Source organism: Chaetura pelagica, unplaced genomic scaffold (assembly GCF_000747805.2).
Source record: "Chaetura pelagica isolate M959 unplaced genomic scaffold, ChaPel_1.0 scaffold108, whole genome shotgun sequence".
In the NCBI taxonomy this organism is placed as follows: domain Eukaryota; kingdom Metazoa; phylum Chordata; class Aves; order Apodiformes; family Apodidae; genus Chaetura; species Chaetura pelagica.
The window spans coordinates 3,452,898-3,480,163 of NW_009970718.1; the positions used below are offsets into that span (position 1 = coordinate 3,452,898).

The window sequence follows — 27,266 nt, forward strand, 5'->3', positions numbered from 1 at the left end:
AGAGGAGAAAAGAGTTTAATGATCTCTTGCACATATGTTCTCAAATAGCTTTAAAATTGCATTGGGAATAGAAAAGAAAGTGGTCTGTGCTTTCTACCTCCAAACAGTTCTCCACAGGATGCTCCCATTGATCCAAGGTGTATGCTCAGATAGCTTGACTGAATTTTGTGAGAATGGCTTGTCTGCAGCTGACACTTATACCCAACACATTGGCCAATTTATGTGCCTTGCAAGATCATTGTTTCCTTTTAGCCCATTACAGCTCATAGAAAACACAATTATTATTTGCATGCATGGACATTCCTTATGTTAGTAGCATCGACCTTCACACAAGACAAAACAGCACAAGTTGTCTGAATGACCTCAAACAAAGGTACAGAGTTAGGCAATAAGGTCTAGGTTTGTCATTATTTGTTATTGTTTTCTTTTGGCTCACAAGAACAAAAAAAAAAAACCAAATCAAAACAAAAAACCACAGACAAACAAAAAACCACAAACCTCAAAATGTAAGAAAAAGCATGAAGAGTCAGTTGTGTTGAAATTCCTCAAGTGTTGAAAATGTCATTCAACAAGAGTCAACAAAGCTTCCCAATCCAATATTTAAATGCTGGGTTGGGTTGAATTTAATTTCCTAGATATAAGGAAGAAAATTTTTACAATGAGGGTGAAGAAACACTGGAACAGGTTGCCCAGAGAGGTGGTAGATGCCCTATCCCTGGAAACATTCAAGGTCACTGTGGACTTGGGATGTCACACTGAACAAGCAGATGAACTCGTTGAAGATGTCCCTGCTCACTGCAGGGGGGTTGGACTAGATAACCTTAAATACCTTAAATAGATAAACCCAAACCACTCTGTGATTCTATTATTTTATGTTCTGCTTTGAAATTAATACTGAACACAGCTAAGAATACTGTATTAGGCAACACTTTTTCTCAGCATTTATGATTGATTTTTCAAGACAAAGGGTAGTGGCTCCTTGAGCAATGCACTCTAATTAGCTGCTTTCCCAATTATCAGCCATCTGTGTTAACTCTACATAATATAGTCAGATGCCACATCCCCTGATATTGTTCTAAGAACTGAGAAAAAAAAGTCCTCAGAACCTATCAAAACAGAGGAACTCAGCTTTGACCCCTTGAGCAAGAACTGTGGTCACTGAGCACACTGACCTCATTCAGCTCAGACTTTGAGCTGAAGACACCAAGAAGACAGAGTACAGCTGGCACACATGTATAAACTCAGTGACAACTCAGCATTTCCACCAAATGAGCCAGGAGAATAAGTGAGGTTCCTGAAGTCTCCATTGTCTCTAACTTCCACTTTTTACACTTTTTCACTGGAATTTAACTACCTTGTCAATAGGATTACAATATACATTCTCCATTCTTTGGTTCCAGGGAGTTGGTAATTTTAAAAGTTAATTGATATTTTTAAATTATACTTAAAATAACCTAAATGAAATTAGGAATATTTTTTTCACTTTTTTTAAAAATTTATTTTTATTTTCTGATCTAATAATTTTTTCTGGTAGTTTTTCAAGAGCCTTATACATGTTAGTTACAAGTTGAATTAGTTACTGGCATCAAATTAACAACATTGAAAACTAAAAGGTTTTTAATAATATTAAGAACATTAGAAAGGCAATATCAGAGTAAACTTTACAGTATGCTGTATCAGAACAGTATCTTAATTGGAAGGAGAAGTAGTAATGTTGTGTGACAAGGTCAGTGTCCATATGTTCATTCACATTTCTTGACCCTTCTCAAGACTCTCAAGAAAAACAACTTTGTAAGAAGTCTTAAAATGTGAACACTTCCCCATTAACATCTGGATGGAGAATTCCCAACTCAATACACAGGCAGTACATTACAAAAAACATACTTCAGAGGATGAGGTTTTCAAACTCCGCCAACATGGTTAAAGATTCAAACAGAGGCCAATTCCCTGAGCCACCTAATATGCATGGAAATTCTGTGTAGCTGGTTAAAAAATAAAAATGAGTGTTTGAATTCTCATTTCCTCTCAATTAGAATTAATATACTTGAGTAAGTTAATAAGGTTTCATAAAATGTGTGGCTTGTGTAACTTCTAACACAATTAATTATTAATAAACTCCTGTGGGAGCAAGATCAATGGAGTACAAAACGTCTTCCTGAATTTTATCTTACAACGTGTCATGTTAACCAGTTATATATGTATATCTATACTCTGTAAGAAATTTTATACAGCACTAGAAGAGTGATGAAACCACAGAGAAACCCCTCAACATTTACAGAATAAAGAAGCATGTGCATCTCATGTTCAATTTCAAGAATGGATTCCATTGTAGCCTAAAATAAATAACCATCACATATGTGATACATGTCAATAACCAACATGAAATATTATATATAGTCCATCCAGACAGTGATTAATCTAAAATTCCCCTTCTCTGGTACTACTTGCAACAAAACCAAAATGCTGTAAACAGAAAAGGTAATCGCCTATACTAAATGAAAATATTAAATTACCTCTACTCAGTTTCCTTTATAATTCGGCCCGACCTTTTTGTGAAAGGACATTTCTAGGTGTCTGGTTTTTTTGCTGGTCTCTTGGGTCTAGAATGCGTTTTCTCTTCCCTTAATTACAGAAGTAGTATCATAAATCTGACCTCCCATTTCTAGCATTGCAACCTAAGGTTGAAAGTACAGTCTTCTTGTGATAGAGGTATTAGAAACATCAAGTTCCTGAATCTCTAGCCACTTTGTCTAAAATATAGGAAGTCTGCAGAATTTTTTTCAACTTTTTCTTTTGAAACACAACTACAATAGTAAAAAAATATCAACAACTGAAAAATTAAAATGTTCTGATTATCAATTTCCCATAATATTTCAGGGAAGTCTAAATTCCCTCTTTCCTTAAAACAAGTATTTAATTCCCTGACCAGTTCTTTCACTGTCTTGTTTCTAGAAAGGTTCCTTTTCTTTACAGATTTCAAATTATTCATTAGAAGGAAGCACTGCAGGAAAACTCACATTGACATTCTTTGCAACACTTGCCATCCACATAGGCCAGGGCAGAGCTGGGTGGGCAGTCAGAGAGGGGGCAAATCAAAGCTTCACACTGCACAGTTCCATTCTAGAAGAAGAAAAGGTGCTTAGCTGGTGGTTATATTTAGCAAGAGCAGAGATGTTCTTAAACACAGGAACTTAAAATCTCTTTTTAGATGCAATGAACTCTCTAATAATATCCTCAAAAAAAAAAAAAAGACATTTTCACAGGTTTCTTTTAATAACTGCAAGATCAGAAACTGTAACTTTAGAAAATCACCCATTCAATCTTTCAGACCTTTATGATTTGTTCTTTGAGATTATAATGAGCCAAGATTTTTTAAGAGGCAATCTATTTGGAGCTAAAACATTCTGCCAATTTGCAGCAAACTGACAGATCTGTGTGAAAGAACAGCCTCACAGAACAATACTCTACCTTCTGATTTTCACATCAGACAATACATTTCTAAAATGTAATATCATAGCTGCAAGAAAAACCTGAGACAAAAATACATAGTGCATTTAGCACTAAACTCAAAGCATTTTAAACAGTTACAGGTTTAATATTATGAACTGCCTTTTTCTCATCAACCACAAAACTAAAAGCAAAACTAACATCCCTCCAGAAATATAAAGGTCAAAATCATACTAAGCTTATAGAGACCCATTTGACAAATTACAGACAGCAGCAAATCAATCTAAGGTGCAATACAGACAAAAACAGACTTTTTGCCTATTTCTAATGGCTTTTGGATTCAGCATTTAATGAGTTCAAATGAAATTAATAAGTTTCAAATGAACAGGCAATAGCAAAGATGCCATGGCTTGGTACCTGAAAGGATACTTGCAATTGCTTCTGGCATTGTGATACCTTTGGGAATCTTCCATCCACCTAACAAATCTTTTTCATTTGTGGTATAACAGAGCATGCATATGACCCTGACATTTTACTCTTTAATACTTACTGAGATGTAACCAAAGGCAACTAAAGGGAATCAGGCACAAGGGATCTCTCAAAACACTTGGTAAGAAAAAGGCTATGTTTATAGTGATAAAGAGCAGGGAATTAATTACCCAGAGAAATCATTTGCAACTCAGTGCATGGGAATTTCATGACAGCAAAGTGCATTACATAGCATCTGCCTTTGGTGACATGAAATATAGGAGAGTTACACATGCTGGCACTGCTGAAACAATAGGAAAATGTATTTATTAATATTAATCCATAGATTTAGAGAAAGTTTTCTAGCACTTTTTTTGTTTCTAACAATGTTTTGGTTTTATTTTGTTTTTACCTGGAATTTTTCCTATTATTTGCCTCAATAAAACTGTAATCAGAGTAAGCACTAGAGTTCCTGAATCTCCAAACTGTAGGCATACCATGCAAGTGCAGTTCTTACAGCCATCTGTCCAGGACTCAAACTCCCTGTAAGTCATGCCTTTCACTGTGCAGGTCCTTTCACAGTAGCACTGATCCAACTTGTTCATCCTCTGCTCAGCTTGGGATAACTGGATTTACAGTTCACAAAGAAGTTTTAAATTAGTGAGTGGTTTCCACATTAGTATAAACATGATTGAAACTGTCCTGCTTCTCATCAAGCATGCAGATGAGAGAATACATGTAGGAAAAATGCAGTCAAGGATAATAAAGGAGTTACTCTCAAATAAAATTTGATTGAACCCTCAGCCATATGGAGATGGAAATTAAGAAGCAAGACACAATGCATTCCGCTTTCTCCAACATCAGGGATGTCATGAAACACCATGAAAAAAAAGTGAGCAGGTCAAGATGGGTGTGGCCCTTGTTTTCTCATCTTTATATCTGTGAACTGACCAAGAATTTTGCTCTACGTAACTACTTGCAGAAAACAGGTTATGCACAAAAGACCTGATTCTGAGTTGAGAGCCGAAATTGGAGGTAAAGCTCAAAATCAACATGTTAGTAATTGTTTCTCCACTTCAATCAAGACATTTTAAATGTTTGTTTATTAAATCAAAGCACTGACATTCAAAAGCAGAAGACCAGTCTATGTTCACCAGACATTAATTATATTCTAAGGAAAAAACCAAGAATATGCTGCTTTGGACTCTTAATTCCCTATCTTAAATATATTTTGTCTCAATATGCCTTTGGCAGCTCAGGTCTAGAAAAGTCTTGGACCAGTAGGTCTTGCTGCAATAAGCACTATAACCACAGTAACCTATTTCATTCTATGCTTATTGACTTGTTAGCCTGCTAGATTAAGCTTGAGTATCTTTGAGCCCTTTCCTTGCTCAGGCATTTAGATTCTGTTTACTATTAAAAGATATTATTCTATAAAAATATTAAAACACATAGAAGCTCTTTGAACTGGGAATTTGCATGTATAGACACTAGGCATAGATACATAAATACAAACATACATGCAGGGATGTTCTGCAGACACCCACATGCACACTCCCATATATGTACAAATAATCTGAAAAAACCCCTGTAATTAAAGCCTTAGAGTCCTCATTTCCCTCATGCCATGACTCCTAGTAAACATTACCTTAGCTGATGTTTTGGCTAAAATATCTTGCAGTTCCATAATTTTCTGCACAAGGCCATGGAAGTCATTACATGTCGGGCACGCTAGAACAACAAAATATGTATATTAATTTAAAACCCTCTCATGTATTCAAAATAGGCACAATTATGTCAAAGTTTTCAACTAATACACTGGAACTCAAGGTTTTAAAAAATCTTTGTACCTACGCAAAGTAGGTACAAAGCACACCTTTCATGTTATGGCATAAGAATTAATAGACTTACTGCGATTAAGATCTGGGCATTGAGAAATAAATCCTTGAGGCATGACAAGTAATTGCACATCTTGCATTATGCCCTATGTGTAAGTAAAGAGGAGAAAAGAGGGATGCATTATTTTTACCTGTCAAAATTATGTTTTCCATTCAGCATATAAAACAGTAAAGCCCACACAGAGAAACTGCCTGGTAAAAAGAAATACTTGTGAATACACAGCTTCTTCCCTGGACCATTTGCAGTGACAGAAAAATAAAAAGCAAGTAAAATAGATAGGTGTACAAATACAGACCTACTGAATCATTTTTAAAGACATAAGAAGCAAATCAGTTTTAAAAGCATAAGATTAAATGTCAAGATGTAATTATGTGAAAAGAGTGAGGTTGTTTTGAATGTATTGTTATTTTTAGTTAGCCATTGCAGAAAAGCTTGAAAATGACCTTTAGAAGTAATTTGGAAAACAGTTACAGCTTCAGTTACTTTGAAACATCCTTTTAAATAAAATGCAAATTTTTCACTAAGCTATAACTGTCAAATAGAAGTGAAGATTAAAGAAAGTTGAGTCAGGAAAAACACTTCAATGCAAAGGCTTTGTGATTTCAATGGGGATCTTTGCACAAAGCACACATAACTCACATGTCTGTCACACATTCACATGTTGGCAAGAACACAGGAGAAGTTTAGGGTGAAATTAAACTTTGCCATCTGGGAAGGGCCAGTTTCACCCAGAAGAATAGATCTGATGCTTGCAGGCAGAATTTACATGCTCCCTTAGTCATTAAGATATAATTAGCAGCAACTCTGCTGCTCTCCAAAGGCAAAGGCCAAACAATTTCAAAGTAAGCCATCCTTTCACATTTATTCCAGATGTCCCTTTTATCCATGACCCACTCCCTCCATCTCCAAAACTCCTCCTTAGGAGGAAAAGCAAAATAATTACGTGCTTCAGTATGCTTATGAAGAGAATATTTCACAACACTGAGAAGACAATGCAAACTAAATGCAAAAGTCCATATTTCATCCACATACACAACACATTCAATACAGATGTTGCGAAGTCAAAGAACCAGAATGCTGACCTCAAGTGAGTGACACGGGGTGACTTAGCAACCTAAGTGACCTACAGAGAAGAGTAGTTGTCACTTGAGGACATCTAAGAGGGTACTTGAGTACTCTGTCAACCTTACTACCTTAGCAGCAAAGCTTCAGTCTAAGGCAACTGGGCCCCTCAGTTCAAGAAGGACAGGGAACTGCTTGAAAGAGTCCAGCGCAGAGCTACAAAGATGATGAAGGGAGTGGAACATCTCCCTTATGAGGAAAGGCTGAGGCAGCTGGGTCTCTTTAGTTTGGAGAAAAGGAGACTGAGGGGTGACCTCATCAATGTTTACAAATATGTAAGGGGTGAGTGTCAGGGAGATGGAGTTAGGCTTTTCTCAGTGATGACTAGTGATAGGACAAGTGGTAATGGGTGCAAATTGGAGCATAGGAGGTTCAAGGTGAATATCCGAAAAAATATTTTTACTGTGAGAGTGACAGAGCACTGGAACAGGCTGCCCAGGGAGATTGTGGAGTCTCCTTCACTGGAGACATTCAAAACCCACCTGAACACGTTCCTGTGTGATGTGCTCTGGGTCACCCTGCTCTGGCAGGGAGGTTGGACTAGATGATCTTTTGAGGTCCCTTCCAACCCCTAGGATTCTATGATTCTATGAACTAGGTGTTCCACCATACTGTACAAGGAGCTGCAGCAATAACAGTGAAAAAAATTATGTGTGTGTTCTGGTTTGGTTTGGTGAGTTTTTTGGTAGCGGGGAAAGGGCCACAGGAGTGGCTCCGGTAGGAAACTGAGAAGCTCCTGCTGCTCCAAACCCAGACAAGGAGCCATTAGAGGGACAACAGATGCACCTCAGCAATTAACATACGAAAGAACTGATATAACACCTGAGCAGAGAAGGAGCAGGGAGAAGAGCTGTGCGGGAGGAGGAGAGCAGTGCTGGTGGTTGGTGAGGAAAAAAAGGAAGAAGGTGCCCAAGCAGGAGTTTCCCTGGAACCCATGGCGAGATGGCAGCTGTCCCCTCTGTACTCATGGAGGAACGTGGTGGAACATTCTCTGAAGGTGCCAGGAGGGGTGAACTTGGCCAGTGGACTTGGATTTTGTGGCCAGAGGATTTGCTGCCTGTGGACTCTGATTATGCATCTTTGGAAGACCCTGGCACCAGGGCAGTTTGTTCCCAAAGCAGCCCCTGACTCTGTGGGAAGCCCAGGCTGGAGCAGCTCCAGACCTCGTGGGAAGGACTCATGAAGGAGAGGTTCATGGAGAACTTTCTCCCATGGGAGGGAACCCACAGGGAAGCAGGGAAGGACTGTAAGGAATCCTTTTTCCTGAGGAGGATGGCGTGGCAGGAACCACCAGCCTGTGAACTGACTCTAAACCCCATCCCCTGTGCCCCTGTGCTGCTGGGGGGAAGGAGGGAGAGAAACCGGGAACAAAGTGATTTGGGCCCGGGAAGAAGGGAGGGGTGGGGTAACATATGCAAGCCCTGCTCTGTGTGTTGTCTGTGTCCTGTGTGTGTTTGATTAGTGTGAAATTAAATTATTATTTTTTCCCCAAGTCAAGTCTGTTTTACCCAGGACCTTAATTGGTGAAGAACCCTCCTTGTCCTTTGTCTCAGCCCATGAGCTTTGTCCTCCTCATCCCAGAGTGTGTGTGTGGGGTGGGGACTGAGTGAGTGGCCGTGGGGCTGCTCCTTTGTCGTCGTGTTGTCCCGAACCCCAGACAGTGTGCTTGAGACAGGGCTCCATGTCTGGATCTCGTATATCAAGTGTTCTGGAAGTCAGGACCAAGGACCTCTTTGAAGAACATACAAAAATTCTCACTGTTTTAATCATTCCTCCTTTCTTTCCTTGGTGTCATCAGGTTCAAACTCACATCAACCCAAGTTATGGTATTTTTATGAGATTTTAGGAAAAGCAGGGTCCAACACATTCAAGATGAAAACACTCTTCACTCAACACAGGCAAGTATTTGAATAATTTAACTATTTACCAACAGTAAAGTTCCTGCAACTATTGAGGACTTTTATTCATCATACATCAGCTGTGATACAAGCTGATCCTGCCACTTGCCAGGAACTCAGGCTCCTTCTCATTCTCCCAAGGAGACAAGAGGGAACTGTGACACCCAGCCCACCTGGACTGCCACATCAGGACCTCCGGACAGTACATGAGAAGCTTTGCACAGGCTCCTAAAGAACCCAGTAGTTCAGATTAACCCTCTGTGGGATGCTAGGGACTGAGAGAAGTGACACAGTACTAGAAAGCACAAAGCCAGACCTTCTCTCTCAGGCTGCAGACCTTAAACAGGTACAAATATACTAATGCAGTGTGAATATGCCTACTGGCACACGCACATTGGTTTAGTGTAGCAAAATTAGGTTCAAAAAAACCAAATACAGCCAAGCAAAACTTTTTTCAGAGTGCCTAGTGATTCTGAGCGCCTTGACCACTCTGGACAATCCATTTAATCTACACAAAGTGGCCTGATTTTTTGAAATAACTAAGCACCTGGACCTCTTAAAATGAGATGTTGGAGTTGTCCCAGTGAGTTTCTAAATATACAAGCTCTCCAAAACATTAAGAAATGCTGAAATTCCTGACCTTCTAAACTGATAGGTCTCCTGTATAAAAGTGTCACATTTCCAAATGCAGGTTGACCATTGGCACTATATTACACTGGAGAAATCTCTTAGCACAGTATATTTCAGCTATATCAATGCTCTTTTAACAGCTATCCATGTCTGCACTTCTACTAGGCTGGTTTATATTTGTCACTGAAGCAAAATTATCCATGTATTTTGTTTAATTTATTCTTTCTTGAAAAGAAAGAAGGAAACAAAAAAATACAGTCTACTACTAGAGTATTTATTTTTCTACATCTAATAAGTTTCTTTGCAGTGATTATAATTTAGCAAAAATAATACAATCAAGTCAAAAACCAAAAGGCACAAAAGAATAAAAGGAATATTTTTTTTTAAGTATTAATTATAAGCACATAGAATAAATGAAGTGTATCTGAGATCAGTTTAAGCAACGTATTAGTATCTTCTGATTTTTATTATTAGAGTCAACTGCTCATTTAAGCCACAAACATAATTTTTCAGATTGTTTAGCAGACACCCTCTTAGCCTTTTGGAGGAAAAAGAAACATATTATTGAATTGAAAAATAAATTAAAAAAAAAGTCCTTCTTCAGTTTTCAAGTCTGAGTGTCCCACTGGACCTCCATACATCACACACAACAATGATAAAAATTAACATTTAAGTACAACAGACAGTATTTCAACACTCAGAAGCTGATTTTAGCAAGAAAGCCCAGAACGTGCTGTGAAAACAATAGTCAAAGTGTTTTACAGTGGAAAAAAAAAATTAGCAGGCCATATTTCAAAAAGTGATTTGCTCTGTGAAAGTCATCAATTCTATTTTGCAGCTCAGGTAAAAGAAATGCCTACAGGGAGGAAAATGGGACTGCAGTGTGGAAGGCATCCACAGGGATGCCATCATGTGTTAAAGCAGCTCCAGAGAAGACTAAGGCTAAACCACAGATAGCAGCTGTGACCAGTGAGTGCTACTTAATGGACTCAGGAATCAAAATTTACACATAGCATTCAACATAGCATTCACTTCCGTTTTGTTATACACCCTGTGCTTGACATATATACATATTAAAACAGAAGCAGTAAGCAAATAGAAGCATAGAATCATAGAATCGTTCAGGTTGGAAAAGACCTAGAATATCATCTAGACAAACTTTAACCTAACTCTACTAACCTAGCTTTAACAGCTCACTGCTAAACCATGTCCTCAAGCACCATATCTATACAATTTTTAAACACATTCAGGGATGGTGATTCAACCACTTCCCTGGACAACTCTTCTTGTAAAGTTTTTCCTTACATCCAACCTAAACTTCCCCTAAATGCATGCACAAATATTCTTCCTCTGGGAAGGAAGAACATTCGCTTCATTGATGCTACTCATCTTGTGCATTTCTGAGCTGATTGTGATGAAATATAAATCCTACAGAGGCAATGAAGCCGGAGCTCCCTAGACTGCAGTGTTCTGTGACACATAAAAAAAACCCATCTAGCTACGAAACAGACAATAATCTGACCATTTCTGTCCTGAAATTACTTTGTATTCTTCCACTTACCTTTCCTGGTCTTAAACTTCTGTGTCATTTGGTGTCACTGAGCCCTATGCATCTGGCCCTGCAACTTTATTCAGTCAAGTCCAACTTGATGGAACCACAGGTCACTGCATCAGATATGCTGATGCACACCACAGCCCTAGGAACATGGCTACAGTAGAACACATTGGTTGAGCTTGGGAGGCACCTCCTGACTTCATCTACTCACACTTTCCTGCTCAGGAAGGATCAGTCACAGCACGTTGCCTAGGACTGTGTCCAAATGGTTTTTGAATATTGTCATGGGAGCCTTACTCGGAACCACCTTACAGCAGAACAGTTTTCTTATGGTCTTATGGAAGTTCAGGTGTTTCAATTTTTGTCCATTTCTTCTTGCCCTGTCAGTAGTCACTACTGAGAAGAGTCTGGATCCCTCATTTTAACTCCCTCTCATTCAGGTATTTATACTCATTAATGAGATGCTCCCTGAGTCTTCTCTTCTCTAGGCTGCACAATCTCAGCTCCCTCAGCCTCTCTTTATATGGAAGATGCTCCAATCCCTTAATAATTTTTATTTAAGTTCACTCTTTTCCTTTCAGGGAATGCATACCTTAAAATAGCCATGTGCATTATTCCTCTGTCCCAGCCAAAAGGTTGTACCTAAAGGTAAGTCCATGAAGGGCTTCTCCACAACTCTTTCATAAATTCTGAAAAGAAAGGTAAAAATAAAGTACCAAGTTGTTATAATTTCACTTCCTTGGAGCTGGAATGTTCCAAATGAAACAAATTCTTGTAGAGCAACACTACTTACTTATTGCAGTCCACATGTAAAATCAAGTGAGAGGCACTTATTGCTAAGGAAAGCCTGTGCCATTTATCATCTGCCAAGATGTATGGGAATACTTCTGTGTGGGAGTGATGGCTGCCGGAACGATAATGCAACCTGATTTCATTTCGATGACCGCTGCTTTCCAGCTCCAGGTACCTGTACCATAAGTGCATCATCATGTCATAAACCATTCTTATCACCACAGCAACATTTTACATAACACAACTTCTCATTATCACACAGGACCTCTTTAAAAGAGGGGGAAAGACAAGCAAGGAGACACAAAGCTGAAAGTAGATGCTTCCCAGAGTTGCACTGCGTCCTTCTTCTCAGTAACACATAATAGCAGGTTCCAGCTTTAGTGCAAGTACACAAGATTCCAAGCCAAATATTTTTTTCCTCTAGCAACACTATTTTCCATAACATGATCTGACTGAAAATATAATTGCTCTACTATGAATAAATGCCTCATATCCTGAAAGCACAGTAAGGATACTCTGAAGGCATGAATGCTCAAAGGACAACAACAAGTTTTGCCATAGGGACATCATTAGCCATTACCAACCAGGGAAGTAAGCAAGAACTGAGACTTCACACTGCTTTGTTTGCTTTCAGATGTACTGTTAACATCTCCTGTCATTTTTTGTAATGAAATTTCTCCAAAGAAATACAAAATCAAGAAGTGCTAACTCCTCAGAATAATTTATGTACATGCGTATATTTGCTTTGTTAGATCATTATGTGTATTTGTGGTGTGTGTGTACTTATATATATATATATATAGACACACATATGCATATGTGTGTATATATGTATGTATATACATGATAAAAATCCAGCATTGCAGCCGTATTGAGATGAGTGCACATGCACCAGATCTGGAGATTGCAAACACAAGCCTTGCTGGTGAAATTCCAGCTGATTAATTTAAAAAGCACCTCATAACCAAACTTCGTACTCAGTCAGACAGGCCTGTTTCTTGCATATTGGGCTTCTTCTGGGAAGAAGGCTGACAAACCATTTATTTGACTTCCAAGTACTAAGGTTCTCATTTTAAAGTTGTCCCTAAATGCTTTCAAAACAGGAAAGAAAAATGGAGAATCTCTAATAATCGCATGCAACTGATAGCTTAAGCACATGGAAAATAACATATGATGTGGTGAGATACACAACTGGGAGAACGGACAATTTGTTCTTGTCTATTTCTGCTGCTGCATCGGCAATCAGGTGTGACAGTGGTTTGTAATCTGAGTGCACACGTGTTTTAGGGTGATTCTGTTTACTCTAACAGGCTATCTATATTAAGGAACAGACAAGACAATGATTGCAGTTTTCAAGAGTGAAGATGAAACCAAATCAAAACTGTCTTGTGCAGTCATTATCCCTAGGAGAAGGTGAGGCTCACTGCACACCTCTCCATCCTTCGTGGTGTTTCACAGTGGAGCATGCCTAGCAACAGCACAAACACAATTATCCTTTTGCAAAACTGGCAGAGGGTGATTTCTTCCTGCTCCCCAGTATTAAAAAACCAGAATCAGCAATAAATTTTATAATTTGAAATCATTTACCTCCTCATGGCCCAAAAATAATTTTTGCATTAGCAAGAAGTGAAAACTAATTGAAGGTCTGGCTGGGAAAAAAATGGGCAATGGTGGCAGAACATCAGTCAAATTAATAATCTCCTTCATAACTCAAACTTCAAGGATAAAAATAAGGTCAATCTCAACCTAACAGAGAAGGGAATATTACAGAACTGGACTCCAGCAACTTTTAAGTGTCTCCACCTAGCTGCAGAAACAATATGGAAAAAGAAAGGGATGGAAACATTATCTTCTGGTACAGCCAACAGGTATCTCCCACTCTCTTCAAAGTCAGTGGCAGAACTGATATCAACATACAGAGGTGCAGGCAGGCAGGGAACAAACTACACCAATACACATACAGTCAGTTCAGAGGGTATAAAATGAGCACTCATGTTACCTCTTATGCAGGTGAGACAAAGAAATCTCTGAAAAAGAAACATGGATTTCCCAAGAAAAAGAAGACATCAGTGTAAAAATTACAGGAATTAAGAGCTGCTGAGAGAGGACACTAACATGCAATGATGCAGCAATAAGCACTGAAAACTTCCTACACAAAGCTGTGCAAAAAATATGGACACTTGGGGCTTAATTTTAACTGTGATTAACACACTGCTTTGAGATCCATAGGCAATCTCTTTTGCTTTTCCAACTGGTAAACTAACAAATACATCTACCTTGGAAGGGCTTGATGATTGTTTGAGAAAACAAGCATCAAAACGAAAAAGAAAATAATTGCCATTAGGAGAATTATTAGGAGAAGAATCTATGGCTTACTAAGAATCTATAGAGGCAGCAGATAAATGCAATTAGAACAGCAAGTGGAATGACAGCTGGAAAGACATTCTCTGCAGCTTAAATTAATGGCATGACACTGAAACACAGGGAAGTGAAAGATAATAACTTTTACTTATTTTTTTTATAAAATACTGTGCTTGCTAATGCACTTGCCTAGATTTGTTTAACAGCTTGGACTTTTAACAGCTCTGGTGCAGTCTCATGATCTTCTGAAGATGGGATAAGCCTCAGAAGTGAGTGACCAATATGGGTGGAAATGCAAAGTCTGCTCACAGATTCTTCGCACACCACCTGTGAGGCTGTAACTCTTGGATATGTCTTCTCCAAAGGTTTGAAAGAGTCTTTGAGAAAGTAAGCTAAGAATTAACAAATGCACCTGGATCTTAAAAAGTCACTTATGGTGACAAAAACACTCTACACTTCTCTGTACACTAAGGATAACTAATCTTTCGAGAGAGAAAAGAGGGTGATCTTGGTTCTTAAAGGATTTACTCCCAAAACAATAATTGCATCATACTGCAGTCTTCTTCTAACCAAGGATCTCATTACTAAAAAGTTTCAGGGAAACCTCATCAGCTGAATTGCTGCTTTCTTGTCCACACCAGCCCAACCACCTCAAGGAGACCATCAGCTCAAGAACTGCCACTATTAGTGTCCTTACTGCTTCTCCCAACAGTTCCAAGGCACTCTTCTATGCTGCAAAAGGCAACTGGCTCTTGAAGTAAAAAAAAAAAAAAAAAGGCAATAAGAAACACAGTGCAACAGCAGAACCTGCTTCCTTCTTTACTAACACCCATGAGCTCTGTTGCTATTAAATCAATACCAGCCTACTCCATTTAAACCACCCAATACCCACAGGTGCTTTGGGTCAAATGGATTTAACTTTGTTGAGAGATGCTACATGCTTAGGTTTACTATGTTTAACACATGGTGAAGAAAATGTCAATCTGAAAAAATGGTTGCTACATCTCTACAGATCACCGTGTGTGTGCATGCATGCACAATCACTACAAAAGCAACAGCCAAGGCCACCATAAGATCAGCCCTTCTTCTTGGAAACCAGCCAGCCATGCCTTATGTACTACGGCTAAGCCTATCTTCCCAAGAGGAAGAAATTTGTTTTAAATGCCTCAGAGGAATTTGACACAAAAAACAGGGATGTTATCTCTGCTGCCCAGTTCTCCAAACTGCTGGATAAGAGATGAGTGTCAGCAGATTTGCTCAGCTGTGGAGGTTTACTGCAGCCCATCCTGGCAAAGGGTTCTTGGTCTGCCTGAGCCTGCACAGGACCTGCTCTTCAGGCTGTGAGAGACCAGTTGGGGCAGACTGTGGAAGCAGAAGTCAGGATGTACAGCAAAACACTAGAGATTTAGGAGGCAAAACCCCAGGTGTATGGCGTAGCAGTCTTTGGGAAGAGGGAGGTGTGGCCCCTCCAGCTAAAGCCAGTGTTGGTAGCACTGTCTGTGACAGCTCAGTCGCTCACTCAGCATCCCTGCTCAGGCAGCAAACGCACACTGGAGCTGCCCATTCTTACTCCAGGCAACTAATAATTTCTACTTCAACTTACAGCATGTAGACAAATATTCTAGAAGCTAAAGGCAAGATACCATGTTTGCTGCTTATAAATTTATTACAAGGTGGTGTGTTTTGGGTTTTTTTTAACTTTTGCTACTCATATTTACAGGTAGTGTGCTAAAAGAGTTCTTTGTGGCTCTGATCCACATTAAGAAGAAAAGGAAAACAAAATTAAAAAGGAGTATATACTTAAGAAAGAAGAAAGAAAAAAAAAAAGTCTTTATCTCCATTACTTAGAGCTGAAGATTTTTTGATGCAAAAGTTCTGCCTTTTTCATTAGGTATAATTACATAAAACAAAACACAAAAAATACCAAAAACCATGAACAAAAACACAAACCAGAGACCCTATTCAGAAGACCCTGTTCATTGCAAAAATATGAGTACAACAGCAGTAAGTAATTCTGCTGGGTGTAGACTATGAAGATGTAAAAGTAATTAACAATTAGTGCAACACAGCCACCACATTCTGCTGTTTTCCATGGTATGATGACTTGGCAGTCAGGAGTGTGAGCCTGGTTTTTTTATTTGGAAGTAACACCTAAATTGTTCTGAAACATCAAATAAGAGTTTTTACTACTTGGTTCATCCCCCAGAACAATATGGCATAAAAATATCAGCAGATGGATTCTAAATGCTAAATGGCAACTGAACTATACCTGGAAATACCTAGTTCCCACCTCTCATTTACATTACTGCTTGGCCTTACTGGTTTGTCCTTTTCCCTGACTACCTTGAGCTCTATCTGGGCAAAAGAGGACTGGCAGCTTTTCCAGGCAGTGATAAATTTAAAAATGGTCTTTACTTTTCTGAGTAAGTTGGTAGCACTTAGTGCAAATGCACAGTGAGCAGAAAAGACAGCAATTCAGTTTCTGTCCCTTTCTTTTGCTGATTATAGTTTTAGACCCAGACAAGAATTTATGTTCAAAAATGCTGATCCATAGATTAAAACCAAATCTTTTGATAGAAACAAATATTCTCACAGCAAACCTTGTGGATTCCAGGATTAAATGTTTATTAAAATGAGTGAGAGAAGGACAGACGGAGCAAATTTAAGACTCTCTGAAGGACTTTCCCAAATACTCTTTAATGCTGCAGTTATGACCTCTTTGAAAGCAGAGTTCCCAAGTGAAGAGAGGTCAAAATCAGAAGATGGTATTTTCCATATTGAAAAAGAGTGTACAAACAGCAGGACAGTAAAACCAGTCTCTCAGTTTGACCTGATGAGGCTCTCCCATTATGTAGAATTTATCAATGAAAAAGTCAGGTACAAAACCAACCTAAATACAGTAAGTTGATCTTAAGTCCTGTGTCTATACTAATAAAGAAAGCCAGCTACCCCATTTCCTGCCCCTGCAGACAAATACTAACAGTGATGTTCCACTACTGCTTACCATCATATGAGCACTTTCTCCCACTTCTCCCCTGAAATGGGTGGGTTTTTTTCCATGCTGTCTGTTAGGAATAGACCTAGCCAATGCTATTCCAGAAACTATGCCTTAGCATCATCTGTAAGGGTGCTAATTGCAGGAGACAGAAGCACGCCAAGGAAGAAGCTAACAATTATGCAGAATGGACAAGAGCAGGCCAGCAGTCCAGTCTGGGCAGAATTACACTCCTCAGGACACTCAGGACATTTGTCTGAGATGGAAAAGAACCAAGTCCAAGTTCCAAATCTGGCAGAGCAGAGATTAACAATGCGAGGAAAATGCCTTTGAAGTACCTCAGCCAGCAAGGTACTGATCATTCTGGCATTTACATCTCTTCTGCTGTTTATTTTCGTCTACCAAGAAAAAGGTCAACCATTTCAGCTTTGTCCCAGCATGGCAACTGCTCATCTCACTGGATACAAATAGAGGACAGCATTCCTGATGCTCACAGGAGATGTAGGCCCATGCTGGGACATGCAGTGAGGAACACCCTACACAATGGGATATTCACAGGAGAGAACAGCCAGGCAACAGGTGACTAGAAGAACAGAGAGACACCATGTCTGTACCTTACTCAAACTAATAAAGCATGTGGGAGAAAAATATGTCAATATGATCTTGTTTTTATCAACATCTTCCAGCCCCTCATCTGGCTTCAGTGTTGTTCAGGAAGAAACTGCTTCAGCATGGGTCCTCCTTGGGCTCACAAGTCCTGCCAGTACAGCTGCTTCAGTGTAGGCTGCTCTCTCCATGGGTCCCATCAGGAGCCTGCTCAGCACAGGTTTCCAATCTCCTTCAGGCATCCACTTGCACAGCTATGAGGTCTTCCAGAGGCTGCACATGGTTATCTGTTATCTGCTCCATCATGGACATCCATGGGCTGCAAGGGACAGCCTGCTTCACAATGGCCTTCTCCATGGCCTGCAGGGGAATCTCTGCTCCAACGCCAGGAGCAGCTCCTCCCCCTTTTTCTTCTCTACCCTAGGTGTCTGCAGAGCTGTTTCTCTCATGTATTCACACTCCTCTCTCCAGCTGCAGTTGATGTTGCACAGGGGGTTTTTTCACCCTTCTTAATTATGATATCCCAGAGGTGCTACTAGTTTCGCTGATGGGGTCCACCTTGGCCAGAAGTGGGTCTTGGAGCCAGCTTGCATTGGCTCTGTCAAACATGGGGGAAACTTCTGGCAGCTTCTCACAGAAGCTACCCCAGTAGCCCCCCCACTACCAAAACCTTGCCACACAAGCCAAATACACCTCGCATTACAGCACTTTGCCCATGCTGTCCATGTTTGAGCTATGAATATGAAATCAAATTCCCAAACAAGGAAATACTTTTTGAAATGCAATTCTTGCCTTTGAGCAATTGCTCTCATGTCTCCCATCTCTCTCACAAACCCCATTTATCAATATATTCCCATTCTGTTCTCACTATTACACAGGCCCATTACTTTTAATCTTATCTATTTGAAGCTTCCTTTTCTGCTAAAAATCAAGAAACCTTCTTAGATCAAACACTATGAAAACAGATGACATAAACCATTCCTCTAACTCCCTTTCTTGACAAAGTTTCTCCACAGAGAACAATAGGACTACAAATACAACAACCAACCTTCTGATATATATATATTAGTAAAAGCAAAAGCCAGTTTTGACTTAACTCTCAATTTTCTACCCCGACAGAATACAGATTTCTTCATTATCTGTTTGTTAATAGAATCCTTTCAAACAACAGCAGAAAAACAACAGTATCTGTCAAAACTCACGCTTCAACTATTTTAGGGGTGGTTTTCAGTGTCCTAGGGAGGGACAAGTCTTTTGTCTCTTATTCAAGTAGGTCTGTCATCAGTCTCAATTAAAACTACAGGATCTGGGCCCATAAAAGCATTTTGTAATAAGTTCTGCCCTGGATCACCCTGGATTAGCTGGCACTGTGATGATTTACATCAGCAGTCAGGCTGACTGCACTTGATTTAACAAAAGTTACAGGAAGGTGGTTTTTAGGTGAATTTACATCCTATTAGCAATTCTTTTTTTTCTTCTTCTTTTTTTTCTTTCCCTCTCTTTTTTTTTTTTTGTTTTTTTTTGTTTGTTTGTTTTTTTAATCACAAAGCATAAACTAAACCAAACCCAAAAAACCCAGGCAACAGTGACAAGGCATCAATCAGTTCAACAGCTTCCCTTATAACCAACATATAAAGGAACAGGTCATTCCGATTGTTATTAAGACATTAAATTAGAGTATAACACAAAACTGCTCCTTTATAAGTATTTCCCTCTATTCACACATCCAGGGATAAAAGTTAATCTCCCAAAGCAACAGAAACAAGGAACCTTTCTCTTCTGGGGTAGAGGCAAGAGCCCAGTCAAACTGTCAGTAGCTACACAGAGAACTCTTTGTCCCACAGAATCTTCTCACGCACTAGAAAAGCAATGAATGAATGGAATAAAATACCTTTTTTTGACACCTTTGATGAAACATGCAAACAGCATCAAAAGAGAAGAACGGCACCAGAGAAGTTTTAAATTGCTAGAAGTCAATTCAAAAGCAATTGATCGTTATAATTAACTATAAGAAGTTTCATAATTATTGTCAGACTATTAAGAAACAGCAACTAAGAATTACTACCAAAAAAAAACCCCAAAGCCCCCCACTCTTACAGCACAGAGTTGTTTAAATTGCAGAAATAAGCTACAACTTTTTTAGGGACAGAGAACATCCACATGCAGCTTTAACATTTGAAAATGAATCCGATGTAATTCTTAACCTAACATCTACTGTAAGTTCTTGTTGGGAAGGGGAGAGAAACCCTCAAACAAAACCCACATAAATCTACAGTATTGACTTAACTGGGAAATATTAGAAGTTTTTCTCAGCATAATGTGTTTGCAGCAGATTTTGTGGTGTCAGGGAGGAGACTTCACACTGCAGTCCAGAAATACAGGCACACTCACACCAAGAGCAGGGCACATACAGTTTCACTCTATTTTAATACAATAGTCAAACGACAGAACAAAATCTATGCATCAGAAGTTCACCCCTGGCAACTTATCTCCTGGCATGGCTACATCTGTAAGAGAGAAGTTGTCACAGATAGTTTCCTCCTAGACTGAAAGAGGTCTGAAACTGCTGTACAGTACACTCCATTAGACAGCAGATAATCACGAGACATCAACAGCTGTTACAACAAATGCTAAGAAAGCATTTCATGTATGTGCCCTACATAAATCCTTGTTTTCCTGACACCAAGAGTTTTCCTGAAAATGAAAATTATCAGAGGGCTGGAGCATGTCTCTTATGAAGACAGGCTCAAAAAGTCGGGGTTGTTCAGCCTTTAGGAGAGAAGGCTCTGGGGAGACCTCATGTCAACCTTCCAGGGCCTAAGGGGCCCCACAGGAAAGCTGGGGAGGGACTTTTTACAAAGGTGTGTAGTGACAGGACAAAGGGTAATGTATTAAAACTGGAAGAGGGAAGATTTAGGCTAAATGTGAGGAGGAAATTCTTCACTATGAGGGTGTTTCACAAAACATGTGAAAGTGAAGAATGTCATTGAGAGAAGTCAGCATGGATTCACCCAAGAGTCTTCTCAGTGGTGCCCAGTGACAAGGACAAGAGGTAATGGGCACAAATTAAAACACATGAAATTCAATTTGAACACAAGAAAGCACTTTTTTACTGTGAGTGTGACCGAGCCCAGAGAGGTTGTGGAGTCTCCATCTCTGGAGATATCCAAAACCCACCTGGATACAGTCCTGTGTAAAGTGCTCTGGGTTATCCTACATGATCTCTAGAGGTCCCTTTCAACTCCATCAATTCTGATTCTGTGGTGAGACACTGCAACAGGTTGCCCAGGGAAACTGTGGATGCCTCATCCCTGAAGTGTTAGAGGCCAGGTTGGATGGGGCTCTGAGCAAATTGATCTAATGGAAGGTGCCATGCAGGGGGGTTGGAACTAGATGATCTTTAAGGTCCCTTACAACCCTAGTAATTCTATTAAATTCTATGAAAAATTCTATTAAATTCTATGAAAAATTCTATTAAAACTTCCAAGCTGTGCCCAAAACTACTACTTCCTGAATTCCTCAGCTGCTCCAGTCAGTGGGGGAAAAAGGTAATCTCTGTGGAAGAATATGAGCAAATTAGAAAGGAATAGTTACAGGCATCATTTCAGATTCTTTCACTGTAAGATCAGTTTTAAAAGATTCTAATATAGTAAATGCTAGATAAATCAGTATGTAATCATTATGAAAGGGGACGACAGATTTGATATTCTACTAGGAAAAGAAAAATAAAAGTATCTAATGGAGTAGAAAAAGATTACTGTATCTGCAGAAAATCATTTCTAGAGCTACTTTTTGTGGTGACAGCAACAGCCCAGCCTCAGCAGTGCTCCAGCTTTAGATTTACACAAAGAGTTTCTGCATCTATCTGATAGCCCAGGGACAGCATTTACCACAGGACATTAGAAGAGGAAACTTAGGGAGCATGGTTATGTCAACTTTTTAAGACTCTGAGCCTTAAGTAGTTGCATGACCATACCTCAATGGAAGTATCAGGTACATTCTTACAGAAAAATTGTAAACCCTAGGCATCACTTCAGAGAATACACTAGGATAAACAGGTCACACAGGCTAAAATCATGGTAGGAGGGCTTGGGTTTGTTTCAGCAAGGTGGGAACTGGGTATTATCTTCATTTTTCATACCTCTAACATAAAGTATTAGGAAAAGAATACTGAAAGTTTCCACAATTAAGAGAAAAAGGGCCTCAGAAACATTCAGCAATGCCACTAAGTTATGCATCCATACTTAAAATACCTACACACATAATGCAGACCTCCTATTTTCAGACAGAAACCTTAACAAATGCTTCCCATTGCAGCTAGTTCAGATTCTGATGTGCAGATAACAGAAGATGATGAAAACGTAGACCTGAAAATATTTAGGGCACGTGAAAAATTTATTGAAAAAGTATGTTATCAATACATTGTTAAAGATCTAATAACTCTTCCCTAACAATATACAAATTCAAAATAATGGGATTTTCAGAGTCCTGTTTGTTTTTACAAATGTATTTTACATGGGCATAGGCAGATGACATGGATGAATCAGATTCAAAGGAGATTAGCAGCATTATGCTTGTATGGCCACACAACCAGGACACCTTCACTGCTGTAACTTTGCTTTGCTTTGCTATGGCTGAATAGAATCAATTTAATCACAGAATCACGGAATCCTAGGGGTTGGAAGGGACCTTGACACTAGACACTCAATAAACACAGCTGCCCAGTTCTGACCCTCACACACTCCCCGCTCTTGTAGGTAAGACATGGGTAGCACTTAACAGAGCTTTTCCATGATATAACATCAGTAAATGTCACACAGGAGGCACTCAAACATCCCTTGAAATGTTTAAAGATGTTTTATAAGCTTGGCATGTTGATACTTGGGAATGTTTTCTGTTTTGATCTGCTTGGGGTTTTTTTTTGTTAGTTTTTTTGTTGTTTTGGAGGTTTTTCTTTGGTTGGTTGGTTTGTTTGATTGATTGATTTTTTGTTTTGTTTTTTGGGGCAGTTGTTGGTTTTTTTAATTGGTGAAATGCAGAAGATGGGGCCCTGGAAAATAGTATAAAAGAAGAATTGGACCATCTTCCAGCACAAAATAATCGATGCCATGCCTACTAATGAAAACTTCTACACTGGTAGAGAAAGAAATAGATATTTTGCTCTGCCTGAGCACCCCTCTTTAGTTGGATTTTTTTTTCTCCTATTGTGTAGAGAGATTATCAAGAAAGAATTATGGGATTGTACACAGGAAAACAAAAAGGACTATGAACCTAATGCAGAGATCATCTGTTGCTTGTGTTAATGACTGCTTAGAAAGTGCACATTTTAAAACTTTTTTATTCTGTCACAGAATCATAAGGCAGTTATCTTTAATAGCCGTTACTCAGAGAGATATATAAAGAATATATTATTTCTCTAGAAGTTGTTATCCTATCAAAGGAATAATCCTTAAATGCTCCACATCATTCACTTTAGTTTTCTAAGGCTGACAACATTTTGAGTAAAGTGCTCTGCCACTTACAAGAAGCATAAACCCATAACTGGAGGATTTTTTTGCCTTTTTTAAATTGGTTGCACTCTTAAAAAGCAACTTGTGAAGAGGTGGACATACAGAGCAAGGCTGTGTGACTCAGTGTATCTATATTGACATGACAGTTTTAAACCAGCTGAGCTATGAACGACAAGAAAGAACTGGCTTTTCATGCCCTGCAAAAGACATTTAAAGAGTAACAGCTGTTCCACTTTCCCTTGGCCAATTTAGACTTGTGATTTTTTATGAATATGCACAGTATGCCTATCCAAACAGTATAAATATCTGCAAATTACCTGCTATACAAAAATCTCACCCTAATTTATGTTCAATTTTTGACTGCATAAATACATACACTTTAGTAACTAGTATACAGGTAGCTGTACTTACCTGTGATCTAAATGATGAATAGAGAGAATAACCCCTGAATTCAAATGAGCTTGTTTTAAGGTCACCAGGATTGTGAATTCATATTTATTTCTTAACTTCTGAAAAAAAATTTCAGCTGTTTCTGGAGATGCCTTTACACTTCTTGAAGTATCTAAAAAAAATAACAGAAGAGAACATTCAGTATAAAATACAATTCTACTTTACATCCTCAATTCAAAGAGCTTACAAAACAATAGGCTACTTCTGAGTAGCGCAATTGAACAGACAGGCAAAACCAGGGACCAAAGTATTAATGGCTCAATGTCCAAATTGAGGCAGGTGATAAGTGGTGTCCCTCAGGGGTCAGTATTGGTACCAGTGCTGTTTAACATCTTTGTTGGAGACATGGACAGTGGCATTGAGTGTTTCCTCAGCAAGTTTGCTGATGATACCAAGCTGTGGTGTGGTTGACACCCAAGAGGGAAGGGACACCATCCTTGACAGGCTGGAGAGGTGGAGCCAATGCCAACCTCATGAAGTTCAGCACAAGAAAGATATAGACGTGTTAGAAAGGGTCCAGAGAAGGGCCACCAAGATGATCAGAGGACTGGAACACCTCTGCTATGAAGGCAGGCTGAGAGAGTTGGGGCTGTTCAGCCTGGAGAAGAGAAGGCTCTGGGGAGACCTTACAGCAGCCTTCCAGTACCTGAAGGGGCTACAGGAAAGCTGGGGAGGGGCTTTTCATCAGAGAAGATAGTGATAGGACAAGGGGTAATGGTTTTAAACCGAGAGACGGGAGACTTAGGTTAGATATTAAGAAGAAATTATTCACTCAATGGGTGGTGAGGAAATGGAATGGGTTGCCCAAGGAGGTTGTTGATGCCTCATCCCTGGAGGTTTTTAAGACCAGGTTGGATGAGGTTTTGTGCAACCTGGTCTAGTGGTAGGGTTCCTGCTCCTGGCAGGGGGGTTGGAACTTGATGATCTTTAATATCCTTTCCAATCTTAATGATTCGTCTATGATTTTAAACACCAGCTTTTACATGCAGGATCCATTTCATGGGCTCATTTTCTAGGACATACACGCAATTCTGGGTGGGGGGGTTGGTTTTGTTTTTAAGATAGGGTCATAACTCTTACACTCCCTCCTTGGATGGTGAGATGGTACCTTTAATATCTCATCCAAAACATGGACTCTCTAGCAGCAAAGCACAGAGTAACATACAACACTGGATATGAGCCTAAGCTGTGAAGCACAACCTGAGCAACTTTCTAATGACTTCTGCAAAAGTGTTATGCTTAATAGCTACGCACAATCAATTAGAAAAATATATCTCTAGGGGCAACTTACTCAGCTTTAAATAATAGTTATCAATTGACTTAAAAACTCAGCATCTTTCACAATATATAGCTGTTAATCACTATATACTCCAGTTGTGAAGCATGTTGTTGCTGCGTCTTGCACAGGATGTCATGAACATTTGCTAGAGTAACTGCACACAGGCAATAAAGATTCTGCTTTTAAAAACCCAGGCACAAGCAAGACTAAAGCAATGTTTCTGCTGAATTTGCATGGAACACGCATAGAAAATAAAAAGGCCCAACTTTGAGCCTGTGAGAGAGAGAATTTACAAAATAAGATGTCAAATGCTAAACAAACAATTCCCAAGGTTTTTCATAATACATCATAGTAGAAAAAAATTAATATATATTTCAATGCATGAAATCAATTCATTAGCATGTGTAATGAACTGTGTAAGAACTAAATCAACTCACAAGCTTCTTGTCATTGCAATTTGACCATCCTGCTCTAACTCAGGGACAGCAACAGCAGCGGAGAGGTAACTGCAATCAAAGTACTAATTTTTTCTTTTGGCAGACTGAAGCTAAGCTCTCCTCTAAGCTTACACTGCTGTTCTTAAAACAAGTTTATTCTTTAAGCTGAACCTATAAAGATGTTACTGTGTATTAGCAACAAACAGCTTACTGTAGTTTATGGACCAGGAATATTTTTTAATACCTGTTTAAGAAATGCAACAACCTGTACAACAACCTGAAGTCCTAACTAAGCTCCTCCTGCACAGTGTGACACTAGGCTGTATTTGATTAATTTTTTGAAAGGGAAATCCAAATGATGGAACAGAAAAGGGGACAGGGGAACAAAGAAATTATCATTTTTAAATCTTGTTTTATTGTGAAACTTCATGTCCTTTCTACTGCGGATTGCATAACTCTCACTGTAGCAGACACGGCATTTAAATGGAATTGTTAATAAATCATAAAGCAACTCAAATACAATTACATCAAAGCAGTCATTTTTAGCCAAGGGACACTAACAGAGTGGAATGACAGGTTTGCATGCTGCAAGACAGTTTAACTGCGTTAACAATTTCTAGCAATATAAACAACCTATTCCCAAGAGACAGGCCAAAGAAAGGACACACAGGGAACATATTCTCTAAGCATGATCTTAGGATCCTCACATACTGCAGTTCTCAGGAACAGCTTTCCTACCAAAATACAGAGGACCACAGGAAAATACAAGTGCGGAACCCACTTAAAAGCCTACGAAGTCTGACTCCTAGATGCAAAGCACATCCTGCAAGCCTGTTCACAGTAGGCGGGGAGCTGGGTTTCTCAGCTTAGAAAGCCCAGCCAACATCCTTTTCTATTGCTGATTCATTACCATTAGAGCACTTACAGTGTCTCCTTTTGGGTCCACAAACACATTACACGCTTACACTGAAACAAGAACGATGTCATTGTTCCTTGTGTGCATAGTCCAAAAAGTGTCTGCCCTGAGGGGCAGAGCTCTCCTCCCTGAAGGGCTTGAAGCCTCAGATGCCTCAGCCAGGATGAGCAGTGTGACTTCAACTAAAAGTAGGAGAACAAAACCCAAAGCAAGCTGAGACCACTGGAATGTGGGAAATCATCTTAATTACATCTTAATATTTGTTACTGCCTTGTAACAACACTCTTATCCCTCTGATAACCTTTGATGTTTCCTTTAAACTTTCTTGGGAGAGACATTTCACTTTGGCTTCAGTAGACAGTGAGATAAAAACCAAGCCTATAGAGTGTACACCATGAGCACCCCATTCCTTCTTAGCCACATTAATTCAGGTCAATTCCCCTTCAGCTGAAACATTGCAGGAGGAAAGGGAAGGGTGGAGGGCTGATAAAGTACACATCCCCTCAAATGGCATTTGAAGAAGCTGTACAGCTCCTTCACCCAACAGCATCTGTGTCTGGTCACTGTGTGTGATTTAGACAGTGAGCACTCAGGAATCTATAGAGACATTAAGGTACTGAATAAATGCTATTAACTTCCACAGATGTATACTGGGATTGGACACACAACAGTTATGGTTTAATATGGCAGCAGAAAAAGATAGGAGAGATACATATAAAATATGAATGCAGAAATGCAAAGGTAAGTTAGGAGCTAGGCAGAGGGTTTGAGGGGAAAAAGTCAAGCAAGACAAAAAAGAGAAAGTCATGTCAAGAATTACAGGAAATTCCCTGGCTGTTATTGTTCTGCTAGCATTGTTTCCAGTGGATTTCTTTAAGGTTTCCTTCAAGACCACAAAGTG

At 39.3% G+C, this 27,266-nt stretch overlaps 1 protein-coding gene across 1 annotated transcript in view; it reads right to left on the reverse strand.

Moving 5' to 3' along the window:
* Positions 1-27,266, reverse strand: part of NELL2 (NEL-like 2 (chicken)) — a 176,118-nt gene that overhangs the window by 104,273 nt on the left and 44,579 nt on the right. The window contains exons 2-8 of the mRNA XM_010006301.1: positions 23,695-23,845; positions 11,813-11,986; positions 11,612-11,708; positions 5,827-5,899; positions 5,564-5,646; positions 4,413-4,541; positions 3,018-3,120 (exon numbers count right to left, since the gene is read on the reverse strand). Coding sequence (XP_010004603.1) covers positions 3,018-3,120; positions 4,413-4,541; positions 5,564-5,646; positions 5,827-5,899; positions 11,612-11,708; positions 11,813-11,986; positions 23,695-23,845 — 810 coding nt within the window. The remainder of the gene's footprint in view (positions 1-3,017; positions 3,121-4,412; positions 4,542-5,563; positions 5,647-5,826; positions 5,900-11,611; positions 11,709-11,812; positions 11,987-23,694; positions 23,846-27,266) is intronic.